At 40.3% G+C, this 24,846-nt stretch overlaps 1 protein-coding gene across 4 annotated transcripts in view; it reads left to right on the plus strand.

Annotated features, from left to right (window-relative positions):
- The window catches only part of nlgn1 (neuroligin 1), a 413,423-nt gene that overhangs the window by 212,378 nt on the left and 176,199 nt on the right, over positions 1-24,846 (plus strand). For 3 of the 4 annotated variants that reach the window (XM_030433413.1, XM_030433412.1, XM_030433414.1), the window contains 2 exons: positions 4,956-5,015; positions 15,199-15,351. In XM_030433413.1, coding sequence (XP_030289273.1) covers positions 4,956-5,015; positions 15,199-15,351 — 213 coding nt within the window. The remainder of the gene's footprint in view (positions 1-4,955; positions 5,016-15,198; positions 15,352-24,846) is intronic. The other variant, XM_030433415.1, reaches the window with a different exon arrangement.

Genomic DNA, 24,846 nt, shown 5'->3' on the forward strand with positions numbered 1-24,846 from the left:
TTAGATTTGATTAACAGAATCCTCCGTGTCCTTAATAACACTAAAAAGTAGTAGCAACAGACTTTGATGGTCTTGTTCTTGTAGTAATTTCAGTACGAAAGCCTTCTCTTGGAAAATAATTATCACACATCTTACTGGCTTTTTACTCGACAATAGCCTGAATGAGCATCTGAAACAGATGGTGTGACCAAAGCTTCTCACAGTAGGTCTCAAAGTCATCGACCATGTGTCAGCGGAAGGCCAGAGAACGATCAAAGAGCACATTCACATCTGACACCACAGACCAACTTTAACCAGAGACAGAGGTGACCATCTTCTCGACCACCTGTTATCACATGACCAAAGTTCAATACGAGCCGAGTGAACGGGATGACACTCCAGCCCATTTCACCCACCGATGAGGACCATTAGGTGCTCGAAAGTGGGCCTGGAGTTATGAGTACTTACGCAAATAACTTTTAGGTATGTTTATAATGCACAACATACTATACATAGAATGCTAGAAAATAAAGATGGTGAGATGGGTGAAATCATATTGACATTTTCATGAACATTCAGATGGAAGTCAGTGCGATGGAAACAAAAGAATGGAGTGATGAAAAATAAAAGATGTTAAAGCAGAATGTGAGGCAGAGAAGATACAAATAAAAAGTACAGAGAGATGACAGACACACAGTTGGATGGAATGAAATCAAAAAGTCTCAGGTTCCTAATCACTGATCGGGGCTGATGCCAGCTGAGCCCTCACCAGTGTCTCACACACTCACACAGACACACACACACACACACACACACACACACATATGCTCATAGTGGCAGGTGTGGGCGTCCAGGTCAGTGTCGGGGCCTTCTTGTCACTGGGCAGTTTAGAATTGACACCTGATTGCTGTGTGATGTCTCTCACTCTTTTACTACACACTGTATGTGTGTGTGTGTGTGTGTGTGTGTGTGTGATAGGAGCTGTCATGCAGCTGTCTTGTCTGCTCTGATCCCCACTAACCCTCAGTCAAACAACATGCCACTGTAATAGCTGCACATGTGCAGTCCAGCGAGCGGCCACATCAATCACTCCGCCAAACTTTTTATTTCTTTGTAGGCTGTTTATTTCACAAAGGCAGTGTTTTACAAAGTGTTTTCATTATGTAATACATTGCGTTGAATAAGATATGTTTACTGTGTTTGGATAAAAGTATGTTCATGGTTTTGAGAATTTTTTACTTTTGAAATGCCTTGCCCGTGGGATGATTGGTAAATAAGACAAAAGTCTGGATTTCTTTTTGAATCTTTTTCAGTCCTGGCTTTTTAATGCTGCAGCGTATCGACCCAATATTCTTTTAGTTGTTAGTATTTTAGTTAAGGGGGCTATCAAGTGTTTAAGTCTTTGTTTGGGCACAAAGAAGGGAATGAGCTTTTACCTTAATATGTTGCGCTCCACTTAGGGGTTGTTATGAAGGGCTGCTCAGGATAATTTTTAACGGGGTTTAATGAACGATCAAAACACTTACAGCCAATCAGAATCCACAACAAGATAATGTTGCAGCAATGCTTTTTATATCAGTTTTTAACTGTAGCCCACCTCTTGTATATAAACTGACCAAGGCTGTTCAGAAAAGACTAATTATACAACACAAAATCTAAATAAAGTTAGTTATGGCTGAAAATTGCACATAAACCATTCATTTTACATACATCCCGTCCGACAATCCTCGGTGCTGAGCGTGTCTCAGAAGTTTGTTTCGTCTTTGACTGACAGGATATTTGATGGCTTCTCGTTCAAAAGTATGAATAAAATTAGACATCAAAAGATGACAACTTCTTAACAGAGTGTCGGATTCTCCAAACTCGTCTCATCTTTGAATTTCTCTTTCTAAAAACGTCACTCTCCTGGGGTTCTTTTGAAGAGGAAGGTGTTTCTCTGTAGGTCATCAATATCCATTTTTCTAGCTGCCAACACAGCTGAGGTGTAAAGTGTGTGCTTGGCGTCACCATATGCAGGACGTTAGTGTTCATCAGTGTGAATGCAAACGTTGTTATTGCTATTGTTATTGTTATAGTTATAGTTATAGGAGTAATTGTTCTTGTAGCAGTCCTTAACACCAGGGTAAATGTGATTTTAATTTGTCTTCTTCAAATAACTCTAAATGCTAGTTTTGGGGATTTAAGCTTGAGTTAGACATCCTCTCCACACCACTGTCAACTCATGTTGAATTTCTGACCAAAGTGAACACGGAGAGATTACTCTTACCAACCTCAGGGAGGTAGTTTTGGCTCCTCGTGCTACTCTGCATACTGTTAGTAAGCAGAGCCATGTCTCTTGACATTCTTAAAACCAGCCCACCTCAGTTTGCATTAAATGCATTATGTGTGCAGTATCAAGAACAGGCTCTAAGGTCATGCTGAAGCACTGTGATTCAAAATATACAATATACAATATTCCCTTGAGCCATCACAGAGCTACTTTTGAGTTGATTTTAATAAGACAAAAGGTCAAAAAGCAACATATAGGCATTCAAACATTGGCAGAGTATGAAACAAGTTTCTTCAAGAGATTTTATTATAGATAGGAAAAGGAGAACTTCATTAAAATAAATCACGATAAAGTTTCAACAAGAATTGTTAAATTGGCATGATGTTATTGTGAACGACCTTTCCTGTTTTAAACTGAAGGAACGACATTGTCTGACAAAAAAGATTTGTCAATTAATTATTATTAGGTAATACAGAAACAAATAGGGCATACACAGAATACTATTGTTATGATAAGACACATATTCAATATAATTTAATACTACATCCATGTATTTTATACATGTATCATATCCTATTTATAAATGTTCTCTCTTCTATCAAGTAGAATCTGGATGCTGAGGTTTTTTAATACATTAGAATAAAAATCTTTAATCTGTGGTGTATGTTTAAGTATCCGAGCAGAGTCTTATATCCATTAACAGCCTTTACGTATTGCTTTGAAACTGATGTCTCAGTATACCCTATAAACAGGTTACACGTCCTCAGGCAGCGGATGCCCACTGTTTCTTAGATGTTCCACGTTTTGAAAGAAATGATTCTCGTGTCTTGGCGCTTAGTCAGCACATGGAAAGCACAAGTCAGCTCTTGCTTATCAAATTTGCTTGTCAAATTCACAAAAGAGAGCTGGGAGACCGCTGTAGGACAGAGTGATACGCAGCGAGCCGGATTCCTTGGTAAAGTTAGCGGAGAGAAGTGGTTGGTCTTGAAATAAACCAGGATGGTGGATGATAGAGGAATCATTACTCATCAACATGATTCTACTGGCTTCGAGTACGTTGAGCCTTTCAAGTGATTCATCTCCTATTCTCTATTCCACTAACAGACATGTAGCTTACTCGTGCTTTTTCAGGGCTATTTTTCAACATCAAGAATTGAAATAGATTTGCATACATTTCGTGGCTTTTTGGTGCTGCAGCTCATAAAGGAAAAACAGGATTGGAAAGGTCCTCATCAGCAGATCAATAGATGGACAGTTGAAGCCCTGTGTGCCGTATGTGTGTGTGTGTGTGTCTGTTTTTATATTTGTGTTACATATCGGGGACTGTTCCTGGCATAAACAGGACACATAGTCCTCATGTCGACCAAAGACCAGTTCTAATGTGGCAAAACGTGATTTCTGAGGTCCTGATTCAGTTTAGGGGTAAGCTAGGAATTGAGGTGAGGTTGAGGTGATGGTAAGGCCGTACACATGAATGGAACTCTTAACAAGGATAGCTGTGCAAATGTGTGTGTGTGTGTGTGTGTGTGTGTGTGTGTGTGGAGCATGCACCCTGCTAGCATTCATCTTTACTCCAATACTGCATGTTTCAGATCTGGTATGTAGCACCTCTATCCGTGTGTGTTATATGTGTGTGTGTGTATGTGTGTGTGTGTGTGTGTGTGTGTCTTTGTTACTTTTGATTAAGCTAGCATGTGTTTATGTCTTCGGATGTAGACGGGAGTTGTATTAAAATGTCACTGTGATAGTTCTGATAACGAAGCAGAGACCACTTCCCCTGTCAAACGATTCCACACAGGTACTTAAATGCTGTTAACCTGTCTCTGGTTCAGTTATTTTTTGCCTTGACAAGAAAATCATAGTGGATGAAGAAGTAGTTTAACATGTTGGGAAATGCACTCAGATCACAAATTATATCTTGGGTGAAGTGACTTCTTGTCATTGGCTAGCTGTTTTCCCTCTTTCCAGTTTGTACGCTAAGTTAAGCTAAGCTAAGCTAAGCTAAGCTAACTAGCAGTAGCCCTATATTTACCATGCACACACAAGAATGATATTTTTCTCCGGGAAAGCTAACAAACATGTTTTCTAAAATGTTGAACTATTCCTTCATTCCCTTTCCATCATTAGACAGTGATGTTCACTGTACGTATGATTGGAATCGATCCGTCAGTTGTGCAGTATGTGCATGTCAACACATAACAGGGGGAGTTTGTCACATGCTTCTGTTAAGTGCTCTGCTCCTAACATGCTGCTTCCTTTACAGCGTCAGCCTTTTTTTCTCTGCTACAGTGATCATTTCAAAATGTTAACATAGTGTCTTTGATATGTATAATTGATGCTACTGTACGCACTGATTCAAAGAGGTTTATGTCTTTTGATCCTAAGAGGTTCATCCTCAGTTAAGTCTTCATCTTCGACAGAGAGATCTAATATTTTTTCGCCTCTTTTTTTTAAAGTCCCTCTTTTCTTGCTCCTTAGCTTTCTTAACTGAACTCAACCACAGTAAATTTCTACTGTAAACTTGTGAAGTGGACACTGTGGTGTTGTTTGCCCGGTGTCCTTCTCAGTGTGAAGATTTTTCAAAAAAAGGGGCTGCAGAAACAGTAATTGTTGACGTACTTTCTTATCTTTTGAGAGCATCTTTTGAAAGCTGTGTGTGTTCTTGATCACCCTGTTTTCCTCCATCTTCTCCTTCTTGGTCCTATAGGTCCCCTTACAAAGAAACACACTGATGATTTAGGTGATAATGACCGCACGGACGACGAAGGTATTTTTTACCCCCGATGCCAAACTGATTTGCATGACAAGGGAATCCAAACTTACCCTTTCTCCTCCAATTTTTATCTTCTTTGATTTTCTTACATTTCTTGTCCTTTTTTTGAAAGTGATGGACATTTTCTTTTTGCTCTTTACTCGTAAACTCTCTTTTTGGGCTGGATGTGTTTTGTCCTTTTCAGCTTGATGTCTAAAGTTTACATGTCTACCACCATTCTTTGATATTAATACTGTAATGTAGATTCTCTGCTTGGATTTGCTGTTTCCTTTACCTTTTCTTTCCTTTTCTATGTTGCATCCCACCAACAGATCAGATAACTATTAACCCCTCAGCCAGCTCTTAACACATTTTGCATGTTTTTCTTTTAATTCGTCTCGTTTTAAAAAAAATAAATTTTAAAAAAGAAGAAAAAAATCAAATCATGTTCTAAAGATCTACTACTGGCTAACTGGCTTGCACCTGTACTAACACTTGACCCTGTTCACAATTTGGGCGTCAAACCAACAACCTAAGTACATGAAGAGTCCGTGACAACAAAGTAAAACAAAACACAGGGGAAGCTTCTCTCTCGGTCATTGTTACTGCACAGACATGTGGGTTGTTATCTCTCCTGGCATGGTTTCCTCTCCTACAGGGCAAAGTCAGGGCTAATTTACTGCACACCAGTATGTGAAGCTAACTTTCTGGTCAACCTCCTGCAGTGTCTGTTAAATTCTGATTCTAACTCCCAAGCTGCCAAATTAGGGGTATTGTAGTTACATAAAATGTGGATTGGCGAGCTGATATGACAGACTTGGCAAAAATAAAATGAGCAAGCGTTTGGGTGGAGCTGATTTCAAGTGCCATTAAAGTCATTATGCTTTTAATTGATCATCTGGGCTCTCCATGTGTAATACATTGTGCAGAGCACACAATCAAAAAAGCACATAAATACCTTGTTTCTATTGCATGATCATTTTGATGACCCACTCATGTGGCTTCTGTCAGTACCATGAATCCCAAATTCCGAGGACTGCTTGCACAGCAGATTGTCATTTAAAATTTGCAAGCGCAAACAGACGAGGCACAAAGAATCCTATTGGCTGAGTTCAATTTCCACAGAAGTTTCTGTGAGTAACAGACTGATGGTAAGAGAACAGAGCAGATGGACCCATTTTAATAATGTCTGACCATGAAAGTAACATGTAGTATACACAAGCCTGTAAATGTATGTAGCTGAGCATTTAGTCTCTTTCCCTCCCAGCAACATGATTATCCGATACGTAAAAGGTAAATGAATAAAAAATATGGTTAATTTATCCCATTCATTCCGTCTTATTACTGAAGTGAAGTGAGGAATACCAAACAGTAGAATGTAAATGTATAATCTCTGCATCCAAAACTCTATTGGAGAAATAAAATATATAAAAATATTATCAGTAAAATGCATTTAAAGGATCACATGTAAGTACTCATTATGCAGAATAACCCTCTTCCATTTCCATGTAAGACCTCAAAGATGTATTAATATCACCTGAAATAGTCGTTAATAGTTGTATTTTAATAATAATAATAATAATAATAATAATAAAAACAATATCTTGGTAATATTTTATAATAACCATCATTAATATACGGAGAACAATTAAAATGCTGTATAAAACACAATTATTGAGCAATTGTAAAGGTTTATAAATCATTTGCAACTTTATAATGACCATCCAAATAATGTTTATAGTTGATCTACACAGTTTTTACTAACCAATAGCAGATTTACAATAAATAATGCTAAATAAATAATGTTGTCGTTTGTCATTAGTGAAATAGCTGTCACTGTAAGCTCTGAAAATGTTGAGTTTTTTATTATCGCTTGCATCAACATGCATTTAAATGGTATATGTACTTTATATACATTTAGCTCATTCAATACGTATATATCACCGTATTGAATTGTAAAAGGTGATTATTTGCTCTCTGTAGAGTGACACGCAACAATAGATGTCAAATAAATGTTGAAGTCATTTTCTTTTGTTATTTTACGTATAGAGTATTACAAGTATAAAGTAGTGTGCTGTAATTATAAATAACAGTAAAGTTGAGTACAACAGCTTCACAATTGCATGGTAGGTAAGTATTTGATGCGTTTGCCTTTAACCAACAATTTTAACCACTGAGCACTGAGCTCCATCTCTCTCGCTTCTTCCCACTGAGGTCTAACTCAGCTGTTACAGTTGCTTCTACTTCCGTCAGTCGAGCCTCTGAGAAATGTTTCTATTATGTTTATGTACCTTATCCTTACTCAAACTCCAATCTGTGCTAAAGCCTCGCAAAGATCTCTTGCACCGCCCACAGTTTCCAATTGAAAAGTAATCTCCAGTGTGATTAAAGCGATCACTCAGAAATATTGTGCAAGTGTAAGGGAATGGATCCCATACCAGCAAAGAGACTCCATACCGCCTCAGCGTATTGGCACTGTGCAGCACAGTATTTAACCACATACACACATGCAAGACATGCTAGTTACCTCATACATCAGTGGCCTGATTCAGTCAAACTCACAAAGGTTGGAAACTAAATCACATGGCAGCACTGAGGTGTGTAGAAATGCAATAAAAAAAGAAAAAAAAAAACATCTCCCGCATGCTGTTGATGCTTTAAAGGCAATTCATCCTATATGAGTATTGGGAGTACACTGATGAAAAGGAATACTTAAGGGATCCAGTGAATACCCCACACAGGCTATAGGACTGAAACATTGCAATTGCTCTTCCTGATATTTAAATTAAGTGTTGTTTGAAAGCTGAGACGGTGTGCTGCGAAATCCATTACTTTCAATAAAACAAAAAGACAAACCTTTGCTTGGTTGCCATAAACAAGCAGCCCCCTTTGAAAAGTCATATTAGGAATAAAATGTCCTTGATAAAAACCCTGCGATAGAGTCGTATCCCCTTAAGGCTGCTGCAGTGCAACTTTAATGACAGGCAGAGAGTCTTAATAAGGCACCTCTACTGTATAATGTGACGAAGTAAACAGCAATTACATCCAAATAAGACTCACAACCCTCCCGATGCCTTTGATCTATGCCATCACGCTGTTTTTCTGAGAATTCACACACACACACACACACACACACACACACACACACACACACAGACACTCACAAACCAATAAGATTAGAGGGAGTCGCACAGATCCATTCAATGAAATCCCAGCGAGCTCCAAGCATTATCTCGATAAAGGGATGCGGGGCAGACGACTAATCCAGTTTAATATAGAGAAAAATATGCTCGAGAACACACACACTCTCTCACACACACACACGCACACACACAGTCACACCATGCGTTGCCCGATCCGAGCCGACTCTGATTAGCTCGGGAACCCCCCTCCCACCCCCAGCCAGCGATTCCTGATGCTCTTAACCTTTGACCACGTGTCGCCTAGTGGATGCAAACTCAGTGAGGACATCCCCCATCCTCGTCACCCCTCCCACGCAGCAAATCTTGGATTTTACAATCTCTTTATACTCAGTAAAGCTGGTGTTTTTGTAATCCTTTTGTGCTGGGAATAGAGATGTAAACAGGAAAGTCCCTGAGAGCTGAGGATTTGTGAGACGCTCTATTCTTTTTTTTTCTTTCTCTTTTTTCTTTTTTTTTTTACAGCGAACATTGCCGTAGCGGTTAAGAGTCGGTATACAGAAGTGGAGATGTCATGAACTGCGGTGTCTACAAGGCTCTTATAGGGCCCCTGGTACCATATATAAATTGTTATATAGCAATACCTGTGAGATATTAATCCTCCTATACACTATGGATATATTACTTTGAGTGTGGAGGGCACAAGGATATAGATTTCTGCTGACAGCATAAGGACAATCCTGGAGCTGGAGAAAGGATGATAAAAGATCAACAGGGGAATGTGTTACCTTTGTTGCATTGAGCTCACCCAGAGGCTCCAACTGTGTCATTTCAGGAGTCAATCCAACAGCTGAGGCTGCCTGACATCACATAAAGGAAGTAAAAGTGAATCTTCCGTTATCACCATACTTTTTGCCATTGTACAAAGGAAAATGCAATAATGTATATATTTTTAAAACAACACGAAAGGATCTCATTTGCCTGTGATGACAAAGTCAAAGAAAATCTAACAAAACCGTGACAGTTATTGCAATCCTTATCGACATGACAAATTTGAACATATCCACTGCCAGCATTTTATTGTGGTGAGTAGACTGATTCCTTATCTCGCAAATCGAGTTAACAGTAAGTTGAGTAAACTGCATTAACAGCGCAGCAATCATGGAGAACCTTTTCTTCACTTCGTCCCAACATGCAACCAACAAGCCCTCATACGTAACCCTAAAACAAAAAAAAATAAAATGACCCATATGTCCCAAAATTATGCTGATTTTCAGACATGCAACCTCAACAGTATGGTTATTTTTAGTCATGTATAGGAAGCTGAAAGAAAGCATCACAGTTGTGGTAAAAAGATGTCGATGCTGACAGCTAGTTTCCAGTGTCAAAATCAAACACTGTGTTGAACCGACCATCCATTCGGACCTCCTGCCTGAGTCATTTAGCAAAACTATGACTTTGAATCTCAGGGTAACCCACCTTCAACTCAACAGAGGAAAAAAAAGGGTTTACAGTGTTCAGACAACTCAAGAAATTAGTTTTGTTTAAGAGATACAAGTGAAAAATGTGCAGTGTTAAAGGCCCCATTTTGTACATATAATTCATGTCCCGGCACTATAAATGTAAATACACTGAATGTATCAAAATACTTAATCCCTGGAGAAATGCACATACTATGTATTCATAAACTGTGCCTTTGATCGAGCTGTCAGGACTTCTGTAAGGCTGTGATGTTGCTGCTAAACAGTCGCCACCCTCAGATGTGTGGCTGCAAACCACCAGCAGAGCTGATGCGGAAACACGGTTTAGGATTTCTGCTCAGACCTGTGAGAGCTGACCAATCAGAGAATCAAGCTTGTTCACACAGAGAAAGAATAAAGGTGCTGCAGCAAAATACAAAATACTGTTTTTCTCGGTATTAGCATGTTAACATTTTCTTTCAGACACCCCAAATAGATATATGAACCTTAACAGGAGGACAATATGGGACATTTAAATGTGGGTTTCATTACCTGACTTTTACTGATGAGAGGCATATATACGTGTGTGTTTCTGTATTTTAAACCGGAGCTCCTCTAGCTGTACGCCTGAGTTGAATTATGACGTGAACACCATTTACAAATTGAAGAGCGGGTAATCATGAACTCCATGAACATGATCAGCCGTATGAAAAGACAGTAATTACCCTCCAATTTGCAAGAGGTCACTTGTCAGCAGCTGAGCATAAACATTGGCCGTTTAAGCATCAGAAATGATTTACCAAGCTTTTCATTCTTCGTCCAAGAGCATCACAGCTGAAACATACATATGTATTATCTGATAATATGATAAAACAATGTATTAGTTCGGCTCAGATTTATTTTCCTGAGAATATCAACCCCTATTTGCAAATTATTATGCAAAGCAAATATTCCCTTGCATATGGCAGAGGTACAGTAAATATGCCATCATGCATGTCAGTCCATGTTAGTATTCATGTCATTCTACACATGCGAGTGGCTCTAATGAGTTTCATCAGTACAGTTGAACTGACTACACAGGAGCATTTCCCCCCGGAAGCTTTTGAATTGGTCTTCACCACCGGGCCTAATTTTTTTTTCCTGTTGCTTTTTTCTGAAAGTCCCCATGGCTTTGCTCCCTGCAGCAAAAAGGCTGAAGCCAGGATAAAAAAAACACCTCTGCTTCTTGTGTCTGCCGTTGGTTTGATAAGTCCTCTACACCGGCAGACGGAGAGGATACCGAGGTTGTTGCAACAGCCCGGGGGCATCTCTCAGGGTTTGCTCAGAGAAAATCTAAAGCACCTGAATCTCTTTGATCATAACCTCATCCTCAAGGAAGCAATGATCTACTCCATGTTGGCATGGCACCCATACTCTGACAAATTCTCCCTCACCCACACTCATCCCCGGGAAGATTGAATGGTCGGATCACTACAAGATTGCATCTCATTTTGGCTCTTCTCAAAGCAAGCTTTAATCTCGCTGCCTGCTGTGAGGAAAAAAATAAAAAAATAAATAAAAACCCTGGAGGACAGTTGGATGTTCTTGCCTGTTTGCAAACAACTTTACAGGAAACTGAAAGCGTTTAAAGTTAGTTTACAACTAACACAGCGGACACAGGACACATTGATATTTAAAATAAGCATGTAAATGTTAGATGCTACCGTAATCACCTCAGATATACTGTAACCTTACTTCACGCAAGAGGACGATGGAAAGAGATTAAATTTGCAATCAGCCGAACGAGGATTAATTGATAAGTTAGGGGAATGAAGGGAGAGACTGGAATTTAGAGGATTTTTTTGGCACTGGGTCTTGCGTTGGCAGCCAATGGAGGTTGCCAGGAAATCAAACTGAGAGCAAGCTGGATTGCATAAACCTAAAACCTCAAGGCACGGCGTGTTCAATATACACTGGGACTTGTTTCAGCCAGTAAATCCAGGTAAATTCAGGTAAATCCATCAAATTCTCAAACTCTGCCAAGACAATTTTATCCTAACCTCACCTCATTACCGCTGACCTTCAGGGCTGAACAAAAAGAGGCCAATGAAACAGCAGCGCTGGAGGTATCTCACCTCATCAGGAGTTAATATATTCATGTAACACCAGAGAGCACATATTATGATCATACAGGAAACCGTTTTCATTTCATATAACTTCGACAATGTGTGTACGGACATGATAAATCATCAATATTAGGTTTTCTTAACATAAAAATGGCACAAACATAAAATCCCCAAAAGTTGTGACGCTCTGTTAAATGCAACTAAAACCAGATGCAAATATTTCCAAACGAGCTGTTTAACAACAACAGATTCATGAAGTGTTATCAATGAACCTGTTCACCTGTGGAATGTGCTGCACAGGTGTACTGTTGCCCATGTCCCACCTTGTTTGAGACATGTTGCATCAAAAGCGTAGCGAGCATACATTTACCAAAATAAGTGAGTGAGGTAGAAGATTAAACATATTGTCTTTGGACAATGTTATACAATCTTGTTATGATCTGCAATCTGGGATTTAATATCACCATCATCATGTTACCAACATCATAGCTGCTACGATCATCGTAGCTTCCAACATACACATGAAAATAACTGTCATGCTTACGGTTGCATCATCGGCGTAACTATCACGGCTTTCCTCATCACTAGTATCAACGTTACATCACCATGGTGTCTGCCGCCATCACTTATAATAGTAATAGTAGTAGTAATAGTAATCATAACACTATTGTCAACATTATCAAACATGGTGCTTATCATCATCATCATCAAGGCTGCTACCATTATAATCACTGAAATGGTCAACAGCAATGTGTTTAACGAGCATTGTCATCATCATCATCATCATGTCACTGTTGTCGTAGACGTCTACACAGTTGTTGCTGTATAGCTGACCATATTATACTAACACGTATATCATTTCAATAAGTATCATCATCATCATCATCATCAATCAACAAGGCCGTTACTATCATCCAAAGCGTCGTCCTCGTGGTTGTTCCCATCATTGTCTCCGTTATCATCGCTGTAATGGCTGAATGTATTATTATAACCAGAATCATCATCACTGTCATGTTTATCATTCCCATCATTGTTATTGATATCGCCATCCCCATGACTGTTGTCAACATTATCATCAAGACTGTCAGTTCCCATCGTCGCCACGCCGCTGTCATGTCTGTCACCATGACTGCTGACATCACTATCACATCGCCACCAGCATCATCACATTACAGATGTAATAAACATAATTATAATTGTCATCGGCATCACCATTATTGTTCATTATCATCATCTGCACCTTTTGTCTCCCCTCCTCCTATCCCTTTGTCATGCCACACACATATCCTCACTGTGATGTCCACACACACACACACACACACACACACACTCGTGCCATAATCCCCTGACCTTCTTTGTCAGAAGTTTCTGGAAGGCTTCCAGAGGAGAGTTATGATGTGCCGCTACACTGTGGCCGCTGCCTGCTGCGACAGAGGGAGCCGGAGAACCACGAGACAAAAAACAAAAACACTACAAAGGACAGAGAATGATAGAAGTGATGTAATGAGCTCTGCACCGAGAGACAAGCGAAGGAAAGGACAAACATAACGCACGCACGGACACAAACATGAGGAGGCGGCGTTTCACCTACATGTGCCCAGATTTTACTTTTCTTTTACCCCATTTCATTTTCCCAATTGAGTTTTTTTTTTTTTTTCTAAAGCTGTGTCTATTTTATAGTCTCTGTTGGGGGAAAACAATTGCTGCAGATGTCCAATATGCAGACGCAAGTTAATATTCAGTTCCTCCTCCAATGTCGGCTGCATAACGTCCTCTTTCCTCAATGATGAATCTTATTTTCACCTTTGCTCACACATAAGGAAGGTAAACCCGCCGAAAATTCACTGTCCTATTACAGTACTTTAATAAAATAAGTCAAGACTCCAGTTTAATAATCACACTGATGTACATTATTCACAGTCGAGTACTTCAAGGGGCCCAATTTAAAAGCATAATCAAGCCATCTTCATGGCAGTGTTTGTTCCTGTGATTAAGTTCCCTCAGAGTTGAACTTCTTCCCTGAGGTGTTTACATTATTTCGTCTACCCCTGCATAGTGAGTACTTTAAACACACTGTGGGAAAACTTTCAGACACAAACACTATCGTTCTGCCTCTCGACCTTCCCCGCACAATTGAAGCCCTTTTTTTTTTTCCTTTTTACTCTCTTGTCTCGGAGGTAACGCTTTTCTATTTTCTTGCTTGGTTAATTTTTAATTCCGCGTAGACTCACTGATCTCTCTCTGGACCCGAGTCCCTCAGTGGTAAGGCATCAGCGGGATAAACGATATGTGCTGCAGCATGTACTGATGGCGATAGTTAGCAAGCGAGATGAAAAGCTTCATCTCTGGGATACGGAAGATGAAAGCGAAAACCTTGTTTTGAACGTGGGCTGCAGCAAGTTGTTAGATCTCTCCAAGTCTTCTCATCCTTTTTGCTCACAATCCAGCCCATATTACAAGCGCGTCAAGGGCTAACGCTTTACAATACGGCCCCTCTTTCTTCCGCTCTAATCAGCCAGATGTAACACATTTTAATACAGCCAATCCTGCTCCCGACAGCAGGCTCACCGTTCTCCTTACCTTGACCTCATTTTAACAGAAGCAACTGCACATTTAAAGGAATATTTCCTCGCTAATAGAAACACACCTCCTGCTTTGTTGCAGTATCAGTAATTTCAGTACGACGAAGCAATCGTTTGCTGCATATTTTGTTTAGCTATTGTCTTATTACACTGTAATTATGAAGATGATTAAGCAGTAATTTCAAAGCTGAGTCAACATCATGTCCTTCACATTAACAAAAACCCCTTTCAATGATTTAAAACGACGAGTGTCCCCATTTAGTTCACTTTAATTTCCTCTGCTGCCAGTGAGTTCTCGCATGCATTTATATTCACAAAATCAAGGGAAACATTCCCCTCCAGCTAAACAACTGTGAAGTGCTAACCTGAATTTATATTAAAGTTTCAATAAAGCGGTGCTTTTTCATAAAATTGTCAAGCTCAAAATGCCATTTTATATTAGATTTTCTTCCAGATTAATCACCCAAGTTTTTCTTTTTTTATACCTCAACACAGTCTGACAGTTTAGATTGCCACTCTTGCATGTTGACAGTCCATCGCCCGGAGGAAAATTAAAACTCGCCACATTAAATATCCTGTTTTATTAACACCTATATGGAATTTAGAATAGCTTAATAAATAAATAAAACAGCATTTTTCCAATCACCTCAAACATGTCACGGCCTACATGTAGGAAAATGATTGGTTTGACGCCTCCAACTAACAAGGTCTCCATGTTAAAAAGCCAGTGTGCCAAGATGACTCAGAAAAAAAGAAAAAGAAAAAGAAAATTCAAATTAAAGAGGTGGCCAAAGCCCACTAAAGTATTGAAATTGCATCTCTGGCTGTCACCTTCAATCTGTCATCTAATCAGTCCTTCTGCCTTCTCCACCTCCTCCTCCTCCTTCTCCTCCTCCTCCCCTCTCCTCCAGACATTAGGGAGAGTGGAAGCCCCAAGCCGGTGATGGTTTTCATCCACGGGGGCTCGTACATGGAAGGAACTGGGAATATGTTCGACGGCAGCATCCTGGCCAGCTATGGGAATGTGATTGTCATAACTGTCAACTACCGGCTGGGCGTCCTAGGTAAGGAACCTGCTGTATACAAGCAGTGTTGTCATGTGATATCCCTTCTTTCTTTACTCCTCCTTCATTTACTGCTGATTCTGTTAGCTTAGCATAAACTTAGTATGATGGCTAAACCTAGGAATTAAAGTTTTGATCTTTCTTTCTTTCTGTCTTTGCTGGTATTTTATGATTACTTGAGGAGGCGCTTGGTTTCTGGGTCCTTGCTATTGTAGTTGCTCTTACTGCTTTTTTAATCACAATTTAAAAAATTTCTAGCTGAAGGCTGAAGGTTTCAGTTCAGGTTGTGATCTGTCCTGCTCTTTTGTTATGGACTTACATTGGGAAGGTCAAAGGTGATGTGTAACTTCTGTTGTTTTGAAACACAGCGTTGTATGAACAATCCTTATTACAGTCCATTTATGTTACTCACACAACAACAACAACAACAACAACAAATCATAAAAATGAACACATTTTAAAGTGGATTCTCATGTTTCCTGTCAGTTACAGTGTGTGATGATACAAACTGATGTTTGACATATTTTGGGCATAATGCTACCAGCTCCTTTTGTCGTGAAAAGAAAGGCCGGAGCGTCCGATGCTCGTGATTGATGTTGTTGTTTGTATCTTAGCTTCACCGAATTCTGTAGTGACAGACTTCAGATTCATAGTGAGGCTATTCAACATCAGAATGTTTGCTGGGACCTGACATGTTGTTCCTGCTCTGACACATGTATCTTGCTGGAAATGACACATCCATTGCTGAGCTGACTCCTGAGTTTGGCCTTGGTCGCCATGCTTTTCAGCATTCACCCTCCCCATCTCCTTTCTCATGTTTAGTAGCATTTAATCTGTCGTGGCAGTATTTTCTCTGATGGTTTTTCATTCCCACCTCCACCTCTGTTTTCTCCCTCCTCTGTCTTATCGCTTCTCATCAGTATAATTCCTAATTTCTTTTCTCCTGCGTGTGGATGTCACTGCCGTACCCAGAGGGTGGGTGTTTATTGCGACGTATGACGGAAACAAAGGTTCGCTGCCATCATCCTGAATGAGATTATGCTGTCACTTGTTTGGATGAAGGAAACCCATTCCATCTCATATTTTGGTTGCTGGGGGATTTCTCCCTTTCTTATTAAACTTTACCACAATAAAGAAATAGGGCAATATCCTCCTTTCACTCAACTATAACACTGCTTGTCTGTGGGCGCTTGTGTGTGTGCATATAGTTATGTGTTTGCAGATGAGAAGAAAATGCACAAAGGCTTAAAGGCGAGCTATCTGAATCAGAACGTGAAACACAACGTTAATGTCCTCTGCAGGTGGTCTGCATTGTCTCCGCGTTCTCTCATCACATATTCAGGCACTGGTCTCTGTTACATGGCTTGTATTTATTTGTTTGATTTGCAAATACCGAGCTTCACTACATTTGTACATCTAATCTGGTTATAACACTTTGATATTTAGTTCCCTCACAGCTGGAAATGAGGTGATACAAGCTTGAAGTAAATAGAAATGTTCCATCTGTAGATGCCAGCAGAGGGAATAGTGGTTTGCATCTTTGGAAATGTAACTGTCAGTCAGCCAGTGACCGGATGGACAGCCCCCCTCAGCAACCTTCGAGCCCTGCCAAAACCACAAAAGTGGATCTTAAATAAGTACTCCATCATCTGCAGTTATCATTCATAAACTCATTTTCAATGCCTACTTATTACCTCTCAGTGTCATGAGGGGGCAGGAGACTATCCCAAGTATACAAATGGTGATGCACAGTGTGAAAAGATGACGTATACATTCACAGCTATGGGCATTTTGTCAGTAAGCCTGCGTGTGTTCAGGGCTGAGATTCAAATCCTGACGCCCCTGTTGTGATGAACAGTGCTAACCACCGCGCCTGTGAATACTCACTTTACACAACATGACCTTTTCTGGAGTTACAACATGATGGTGAGAAGCCTGGCACAGTGATATTGTCGTGAATACGTTGTTTGACAGAAAGCGATTCAGCAATTGAAAAACCGATCCGTCATTAGCCAACCCAATATGACTAATATTCCTGTTAACAACATGCCGAATTATCCTATAGCAAACAATTAAATAGGTCAGATCTTTTAAAATAAACAAGTGGCTCAGATGCAGGGATGAACAGGCAGGAGGGGGACAAGGGTCAAGGAATAAATATTTTTAATCTTAGGCTTGGTCATATCAAACACTGTAGTAATACCTTAGTGAAATATTATCAATAACACATTATAATACTCTGTTACCTCTCTGTTACCTCTAAAACAAAAACATTACTGTAACACGTTGCTTTTTGTTTTTAAAGTTAGAATATGACCTCAACCAAAGCTCTGAAACCAACAATCCCCCAAACTGTCACGTCTGGCCTCGTCTGCCACTGAAACAACACAGTTTCTTGACATAGTCCGGTTAGCAATGATCAATATTACCAAATATAAACTTTTAGTTACACTTAAACTACTTGGTTAAGTAAAAGATCACGGTCTTGCAAATAAGTTCTTGCTTCTCACCATGTTGTGTAAGCTTTACACAGGATTAGAACCCTCATCTCTGGTGAAAGTCTTGGTAACGACCCATCCATTCAACCCTGACCGGCTCCCTATCTGGACTTTCAAGCGGATCAGTGGTTCTATTGAGACCCGGCTGATGCAACAGTTATGATATTTTTTAGGGAAAAAATTTGCTGTTCAGTACTGAAATGTCATCATGTTTAGTTTGAATTATTAAGAGCATCATGTTTACCAATTCTTTCTTCATATTACAAATTAGAGTCATCTCTAAAAGTGCTAAAGTGCATGAAAATGTCTACTGTGTAAAGCAAAGGAAAGGAAAAACAATCTATGAAATAATCTGTTGTACTGTATAATGCTTAATTATTTTGAATGTGGCAGGATGCCCATGTTTCAGGTCTCTCTCTCTCTCTTCCTCTCCCTCTCTCTCTCGCTCTGTCTCTCGCTCGCTCTCTGATGTGTGAGCTCGTTCAGTGCTGCGGGCCTCGTGGTGTTGAGCAGAACTGTATCCCTGCTGGTTAACATGAGGCGCCGCTGTTTGCTCTCAGATTAGGCTCTATGTGTTTGTGTTTACCCCCCTGGCAATGGGCAGCAAGCATACGGCTTTACCTCCCCAAACATGCGATGTGATGGTGCGTACGTGTGTGTGAGTGACGGGTAGAGAGTGTGTACTCAGCTACAGTAGGTGTAAAACTCGTAACCGCTGGGCTTCCCAGTCAGTCATCCAGTTTTTAGTAAGTAGAAGAGAGTTCAGTAGCTCCAGTGCCCAAAAGCTCCCCTCTTGAGAAGGCAGTTAGTCTTGTATAGAATGATGTAAAAAACATTGTCTCAGTACCTTTTTTTGAGATATTGCTATTGACTGTCAGTGGATAAGAAGAAACATGTATATGGGTTGTAATAAGATGCTTTCACAGTCCACCTATATGGGTTGGATGGACAGTTTATAAGTATAAGACAGGTATAAGTATAGTTTACCTTATAATGTCATGTCTATGTGTCATGTTGACCAATCAAGTTGTTCAGATGATCAGTGTATGAAGTGGTTGGTATCAACGATTGGAATGACCATCGGAGAACCTCATCAGAGCTCAGTTGAAGCAGAGCCACAGCCATATTTTGTTGTAGACCCAAGAGTGGTTTTACTGGACTCACAGGTAACTGCTTTCACACTTGAAGAACCAAATATTCAGAACCCCTTTGTAAAAATGACCTTGAGTCCAGAAAATGGCTCTGATTGGCTTTTGTCTAGAAACCCATCTATAGGCCGGAGCCAGACCAGGGCTTACCATGCACGAAAGAACCCAAAGTATTATTCCTAGTTCCGGGACTACTCAAAAGCAGTGCAGCGCCTGTACACCTCCCTTCATTAATTACTTTTAACCATCTCCCAGACTCATAATTATGTTCTCCAGACTGCCAGTTAGTCTCCGTTGGTTAAAGCGTGCGGTTGACCTTACCCAGCCAGCCACTGCAGCACCTGTTGGCTTGGCGCTGCTGCTCTGCTGACAGAACTCCCTACTCTCGCACCAGTGATTTTTTCTCCTTGGCTTAGTGTGTGTTTGTTAGTCTGTTAGAGCCAGCACTTTGCAGGAAGCCATTAGTGGCTTTAAATATGCAGGGCTGCTGACGCGGAGCTGTATTTATTGTTTAGGGGCCTTGGCTACAATGGATTTGGCCATGGGGCACGAATATAGTATGCTACTGTCAGTATGTGTCCGCGGGTGTGACTGCACATCTCTGTGTTTAATGAATAAGGAGTTGCTCCTGTGTGCAGAGGAGGTGCTAATGGAACACATGGTATAGCACTGTCAAAGTGCCATCATTAAGGATGGCAAGTATTTATTGTCTTTGTCATCTCACTGCTCCACACTCCTTGGTCTATAATGGGATACTGTGCTGTAGGGTTGTATTTATTTAACTTAACACTTTTATTACTTAAGAAACAAAGTACCCTATCATCCAGATACAGTTTCACATATCTGGACAAGTGATAAATGGTGCTATTCTGAGGGGTGCTTGAGGGTAGTGTCATTATTTTTGTTGATCCTTAACTCTGCCCCCAATGGATGGAAGATAATATGTGATACTTGAATAATTAGGAAGATGTTGATATGAGTTGTTGGCACTTGAATATCTTGAAAATCCAGCGAAAACCGAGTCCTCTACCCCGGCATGAACCATAGCGGTGTTCTGACAAACACAAAACCACAAAAGTCGAGTGCAACTGCCAATGCCTCTGCAGGGCTTGTTTGTAGTGCCTCCAAACAGTGGACTGTGCCTTTAAGGCCAGGCCCCTAGCAGTGTTGAGTTTGTTTCGGCCCAGCCAAAACCTTTAATCATGCTGATTGATGAGGTGCATTTCCCTGACTCAAACCTTCTCCAAATACCCCTTCCATTCCAGCCATACATCAGCCATTGAGCCAATTCATCAAGCCTCTGATTGTTTTAAGATATACCTGGCCAGTAAAATATCCATTTCTCTGCACGGCACCGCTGTTCTAACTCTGCCTGGCTTTCAGCAGCACAATCGCATCTAAAAAGACCTGGCTTGAGAGAAAGGCCATGCGGTAAAAAGACCAGCAAGCAGGCAGAGGCAGGAAACGAGATGTGCAAGTGTTAAAAGCAACTGACTGGGTTTAATTGGATTAATATGATAGTTAGTGAATAGTTCTGTCTGTAGAGTTTTAGTGTATGTACTTGTTGCTCTTTTATGACTCAATCAACCTGAGTAAGAAATACAAATAAGGGCTATTTTTGACGAACCACACACTGAAAAAGAATAAATGGTCGCTCTGCGGTACAAACTCAGATAAACATTAGCTTCATCATTATCACTCTGGATGTCAGTGGAGTGATTTAGTGCCCCATGATGGTCCAAATCCTGCGGAAATTCACAGCGTGTGTACTTCTATCTTCTTCAGCATGCAAAAACACACATTCATCAGATCCAGCTAGCGTGGCTTTAATTGTATCCAAATTAGGACTGCGTGTGTTTGCTCGAGGAGCATTTCCTCTCACACAGGCGTCATCCCTGATGTTTACCCTCCCCAAATACTACTACCCACCCTCTCTCTCTCTCTCTGTCGTATATCTTCTTTCCTTTTCTCTGACCACAATATTTTGGCTTTCTCTTTCCCGTTTGTTTTTGTCCTGCTGGCTAAGTGTAAGGACTATTATTTTCATGCCTATTAATTTCTTTCTCCCTGAGACAAATACTCCCAATGATTTAGGTTCATTACTCTTTCTTTGCCTCTGTGCCGTATCTCCTCTCCCCCTGCCCTCTTTCTCTTCCTTGCTGGTAGCCCTGACACAGCTCCCTCAATAACTCATGGTATGCATCTGATCCTTAAAAAACAAAGCCCTTCACTGGAGTCTTTATTAGCGGTTTAACGGTTGTTTTGAGGGGGATAAATGATTACTCCCTCTCCAAACATCAGGATTTGGGTTAGAACTCTTTCCCCTTGTACCGTTGTTGAGACCAGCTTTCCTTAAACGCATGAAGACTTTTTTTTTTTTCAAATTGTGCGTATGCTTACACATCATAGTGGCCAGAATAAATGGCAGTGTACGTTTCTGCAAATTATGGATATGTGGAAACAGAAGATCAGTTTGTTTGTTCGAAATACCTCTTTTGCGCTCCAAAAACATGGCTGGAGACGTCCCAAGGTCTCCTTCAAAATACCCTCTGGTTCACACTTCCAAATGTTGAGACGCAGCCTTGAACTGCAGTCACTGGCTTGGCAGCCCTCTCGCCTGTAACTCCATCACCATCACCCTCCGAGCCCCAATATGACAGTCAGGTCATAAACATGTAATGTGAACTTGATGTGATGTATGTTGTTGAAATGTATATCCCTTTGGCGACTGGGCTGGCTCAGTGTAACTTCACGATAAGGACACGTATGACACCAACAACAAAAGCTATTTTGTGAGAGTTCTCTGTCAGCTGTTTGGTTCTTTATCAAGCCAAATTGCTTTAGTGTGTAAGCTTTGCTGCCTTGTTCCAATTTTTGTTTTTGCTCCCAAGACATTCAGTGCTGGAAGGCTTGACAGTTTATGCTTTTGTATGTGTGTGTGTGTGTGTGTGTGGGTGTGTGTGTGTGTGTGAACCGTCAGAAAACCTTTGCCATGCTGTTTGGATGTTCCCTCCTGTAAATTAGCCAAGTGATGCTCAAACATTTCCTCAGCTATTTTAGGGCCGAGGCAGCTTTGATCAGTGGACAGGCTGCATCCAGACATGTTGTAAAATTCACTGCAGTATTCCAGACTTTCACCAGCCTGCTGTGCCATAATCCCACAATTGGTGTGGAGAAAGGGTTCAAGATATTTGAGATTTGCAGTAATATTTTTTTTTATATATTACCTCTGGGTATTGACAGACAGACAGTCAGGCAGAGAGATGAATGGAGAAATAATGTCCCTGTCATTGCGAGAGGTTGCACTGGAATCAAAGCTCAGACGGAACAGAAATATAACATGAGACCATCAGAGACATCAGAGTCCAAAGCGTTCCATCAGATTTGCTGTGAAATTGGCCCAAATTTTCCATCAGACTGCAGTCTGCTTCAGTCAGTGTGGTCCGCATTTGATAAGATAATTGATTACATTTTTTTTTTTTTTTTTTTTCCCAAACTGAATGGTTAAAATGGAGCACTTTACTTAGCTTTTAAAATCCACCTCATATCAGATGTTATCAGCAGCCAGTTTTTCATTGGAAATGTGCTGGTCTTTAATGGTCTGAATGCTGTTTCAGCCTCGGTAAGAATACGATTTGAGTCACTGAGTCATTGTGATAATCTGCAGTGTTCTGGTTGTGTGTCATGCGTTTAAAACTTAGTTATGACAAATGAACTCTGGCTAACTAAGAGCAGCTTCATTACAAATGTGTGTAACGTATATCAGTGGGACTAAGTTCCCCCCCACACACACCCACAATGTCTTAGTCTTGTAGTTAAAACCATCAGGACTGTATCCACCATTTGGAAACCACTTTTTGCTGTTTGGCACTATGATGGCATTATATTGTAGTACACTCCTGGCCATTGTGTGGTTCCCTCTGTCTGCCATTGCTCATCGATTAAGTCCTGCTCCTTTGGCTCAAAGGCCCTGGCATAATGATTTACCCATTGAGTGAGCTATGATACCAATGGAAGCTATGCTATGTTAATGGTGATCTGGCAACAACAGGGCTGGCGTGGCAAGGTTTACAGCAGCTCTGCTGATGCGTCAGGGATTGGATTAATCTGGCCGAGGCCGAGACAACAGGCGACCATCTGGGCACGCTCAACAGCGCCAAGCGTCAGAAGCCAGAACTTGCCACCACACAATAATATGCATGTTTCATGTATTATGTGTCTGGGTCCAATATACAGTTGTTCAAAAGAAGGCTCACAGTATTAATGAATCAATGCACATACAATTGCTGCTGGTTTCATTGGAAGGCAAAAGTGCCAGTGCTCCAGATTAGCAGCCTGTAGAGCGTGCACATGCAGCATTTTGGAAACAAATTGTGTGTAACAGTTTGTAATTTGAGAGTTTAAATTAGTAGTTTGACTAATCAATCTCAAATCAAGGTCCATCTGCTAGCTATAATACTCCATGTTGGTTTAAAGATACATTTGGACGTGTATGAAGCCGGGAAGTTCTCAAAGTCCTGTGGGTGAAATCATATCAGCTACAAGCTTACATCTCCATGAGAACTGATCTAAGTACTAATCTACTGATGAAGACCTTGTTATGTAGTTGACAGCTTGGAAAAAGGTTAGTAATGGATGCCAGGTTGGGATTGTTTCGTCAAAATACTATCGGAGGTCATGAATGATCCTTCACTTTACAGATCACGAATCAGTTTTCAGAATTACCAAAACATATCCAAGCACATGAATATTAATCTAAAACCTGCCACAATCTGGACAAACTCAGAGCCCAGCTGTTGGACACAAAAAAGCAGAACTTTAAAATGTTATAATATTGACTTTAACGTCCCAAATACTGCTAAGTAAAGGTTGGAGAAAAGTGACGGTCATGGTTAAATGATAAATTTCTCTCTGACTTTGTATGTCTATTAACTGCTCTCTGGTGACTTCCATTCGTTGTGCAAACCCAATCAGTTACAAAGGGATGCAGTAATAATTCTGCAAGACACAAAATGCTCTGTGATGCCAAAGTGTTCAGATGAAACCAGTAGCCTCACTATTTATGTCACTTTCTTGCATGTGCATGCTTTTTATCCCTGACAAACTCTGAACTAATAAATGACTCTCCTTTCTATCCTTAACTGTTCTTGGTGTACTTTATTAACTTCTCCTCCTCCTTCTTTGTCCTGCTCTTAAACTCTGACATGACCTAAATACTAAAAATACTAACATCAAAAACACTAACTGAAGCAAATCATTTCTACTAAACAAACTACTAATTCTACTAATCTCAAACATACTAACTAAACTGCAGAATGTGCTTACTGTATGCTGAAAACTAATGATATTACTGATCTAAGAGCCTGAATTGGCCCCGTGAGGTCTGAATACTCATACAGCTAGCTTTTTAAGTAACTATCAAATCCAAATGTATGTTATAAAATAAGCTGCAATTACAGATGTTCCACATTTTGTATTGGTGTTACACAGTCATAAGAATCAGTATGAGCCTTCAGACCAAACCGGTTCTTTTTTTTTACTTTTTTGTACCTCCTTTGCTTTCGTCTTTCGTCTCATTTTTCTTGACTTTCATTTCCTTTGCATGCATTTTAGCTGCTTTGTTTCTGCCCCGTCTAATCAACATGCTAAATTTGCATTTTGCATGGGGCTGGGGCCAATCCCAGCATGCACTGGGTGAGCAGGACCCTGGAATGGTTGCCAGTTCATCACTTTGTAACTTTACATTTAGTTGATACAAAAGTAGATTAGGCGGATTTTTAAGACAGACAAAATATCATATTGCCATTATTTGCAGTTGTTTCTGACCCCTAAAAAAACCTTTTTGACTC

The sequence above is a fragment of the Sparus aurata genome, chromosome 11, assembly GCF_900880675.1.
Source record: "Sparus aurata chromosome 11, fSpaAur1.1, whole genome shotgun sequence".
NCBI lineage: Eukaryota > Metazoa > Chordata > Actinopteri > Spariformes > Sparidae > Sparus > Sparus aurata.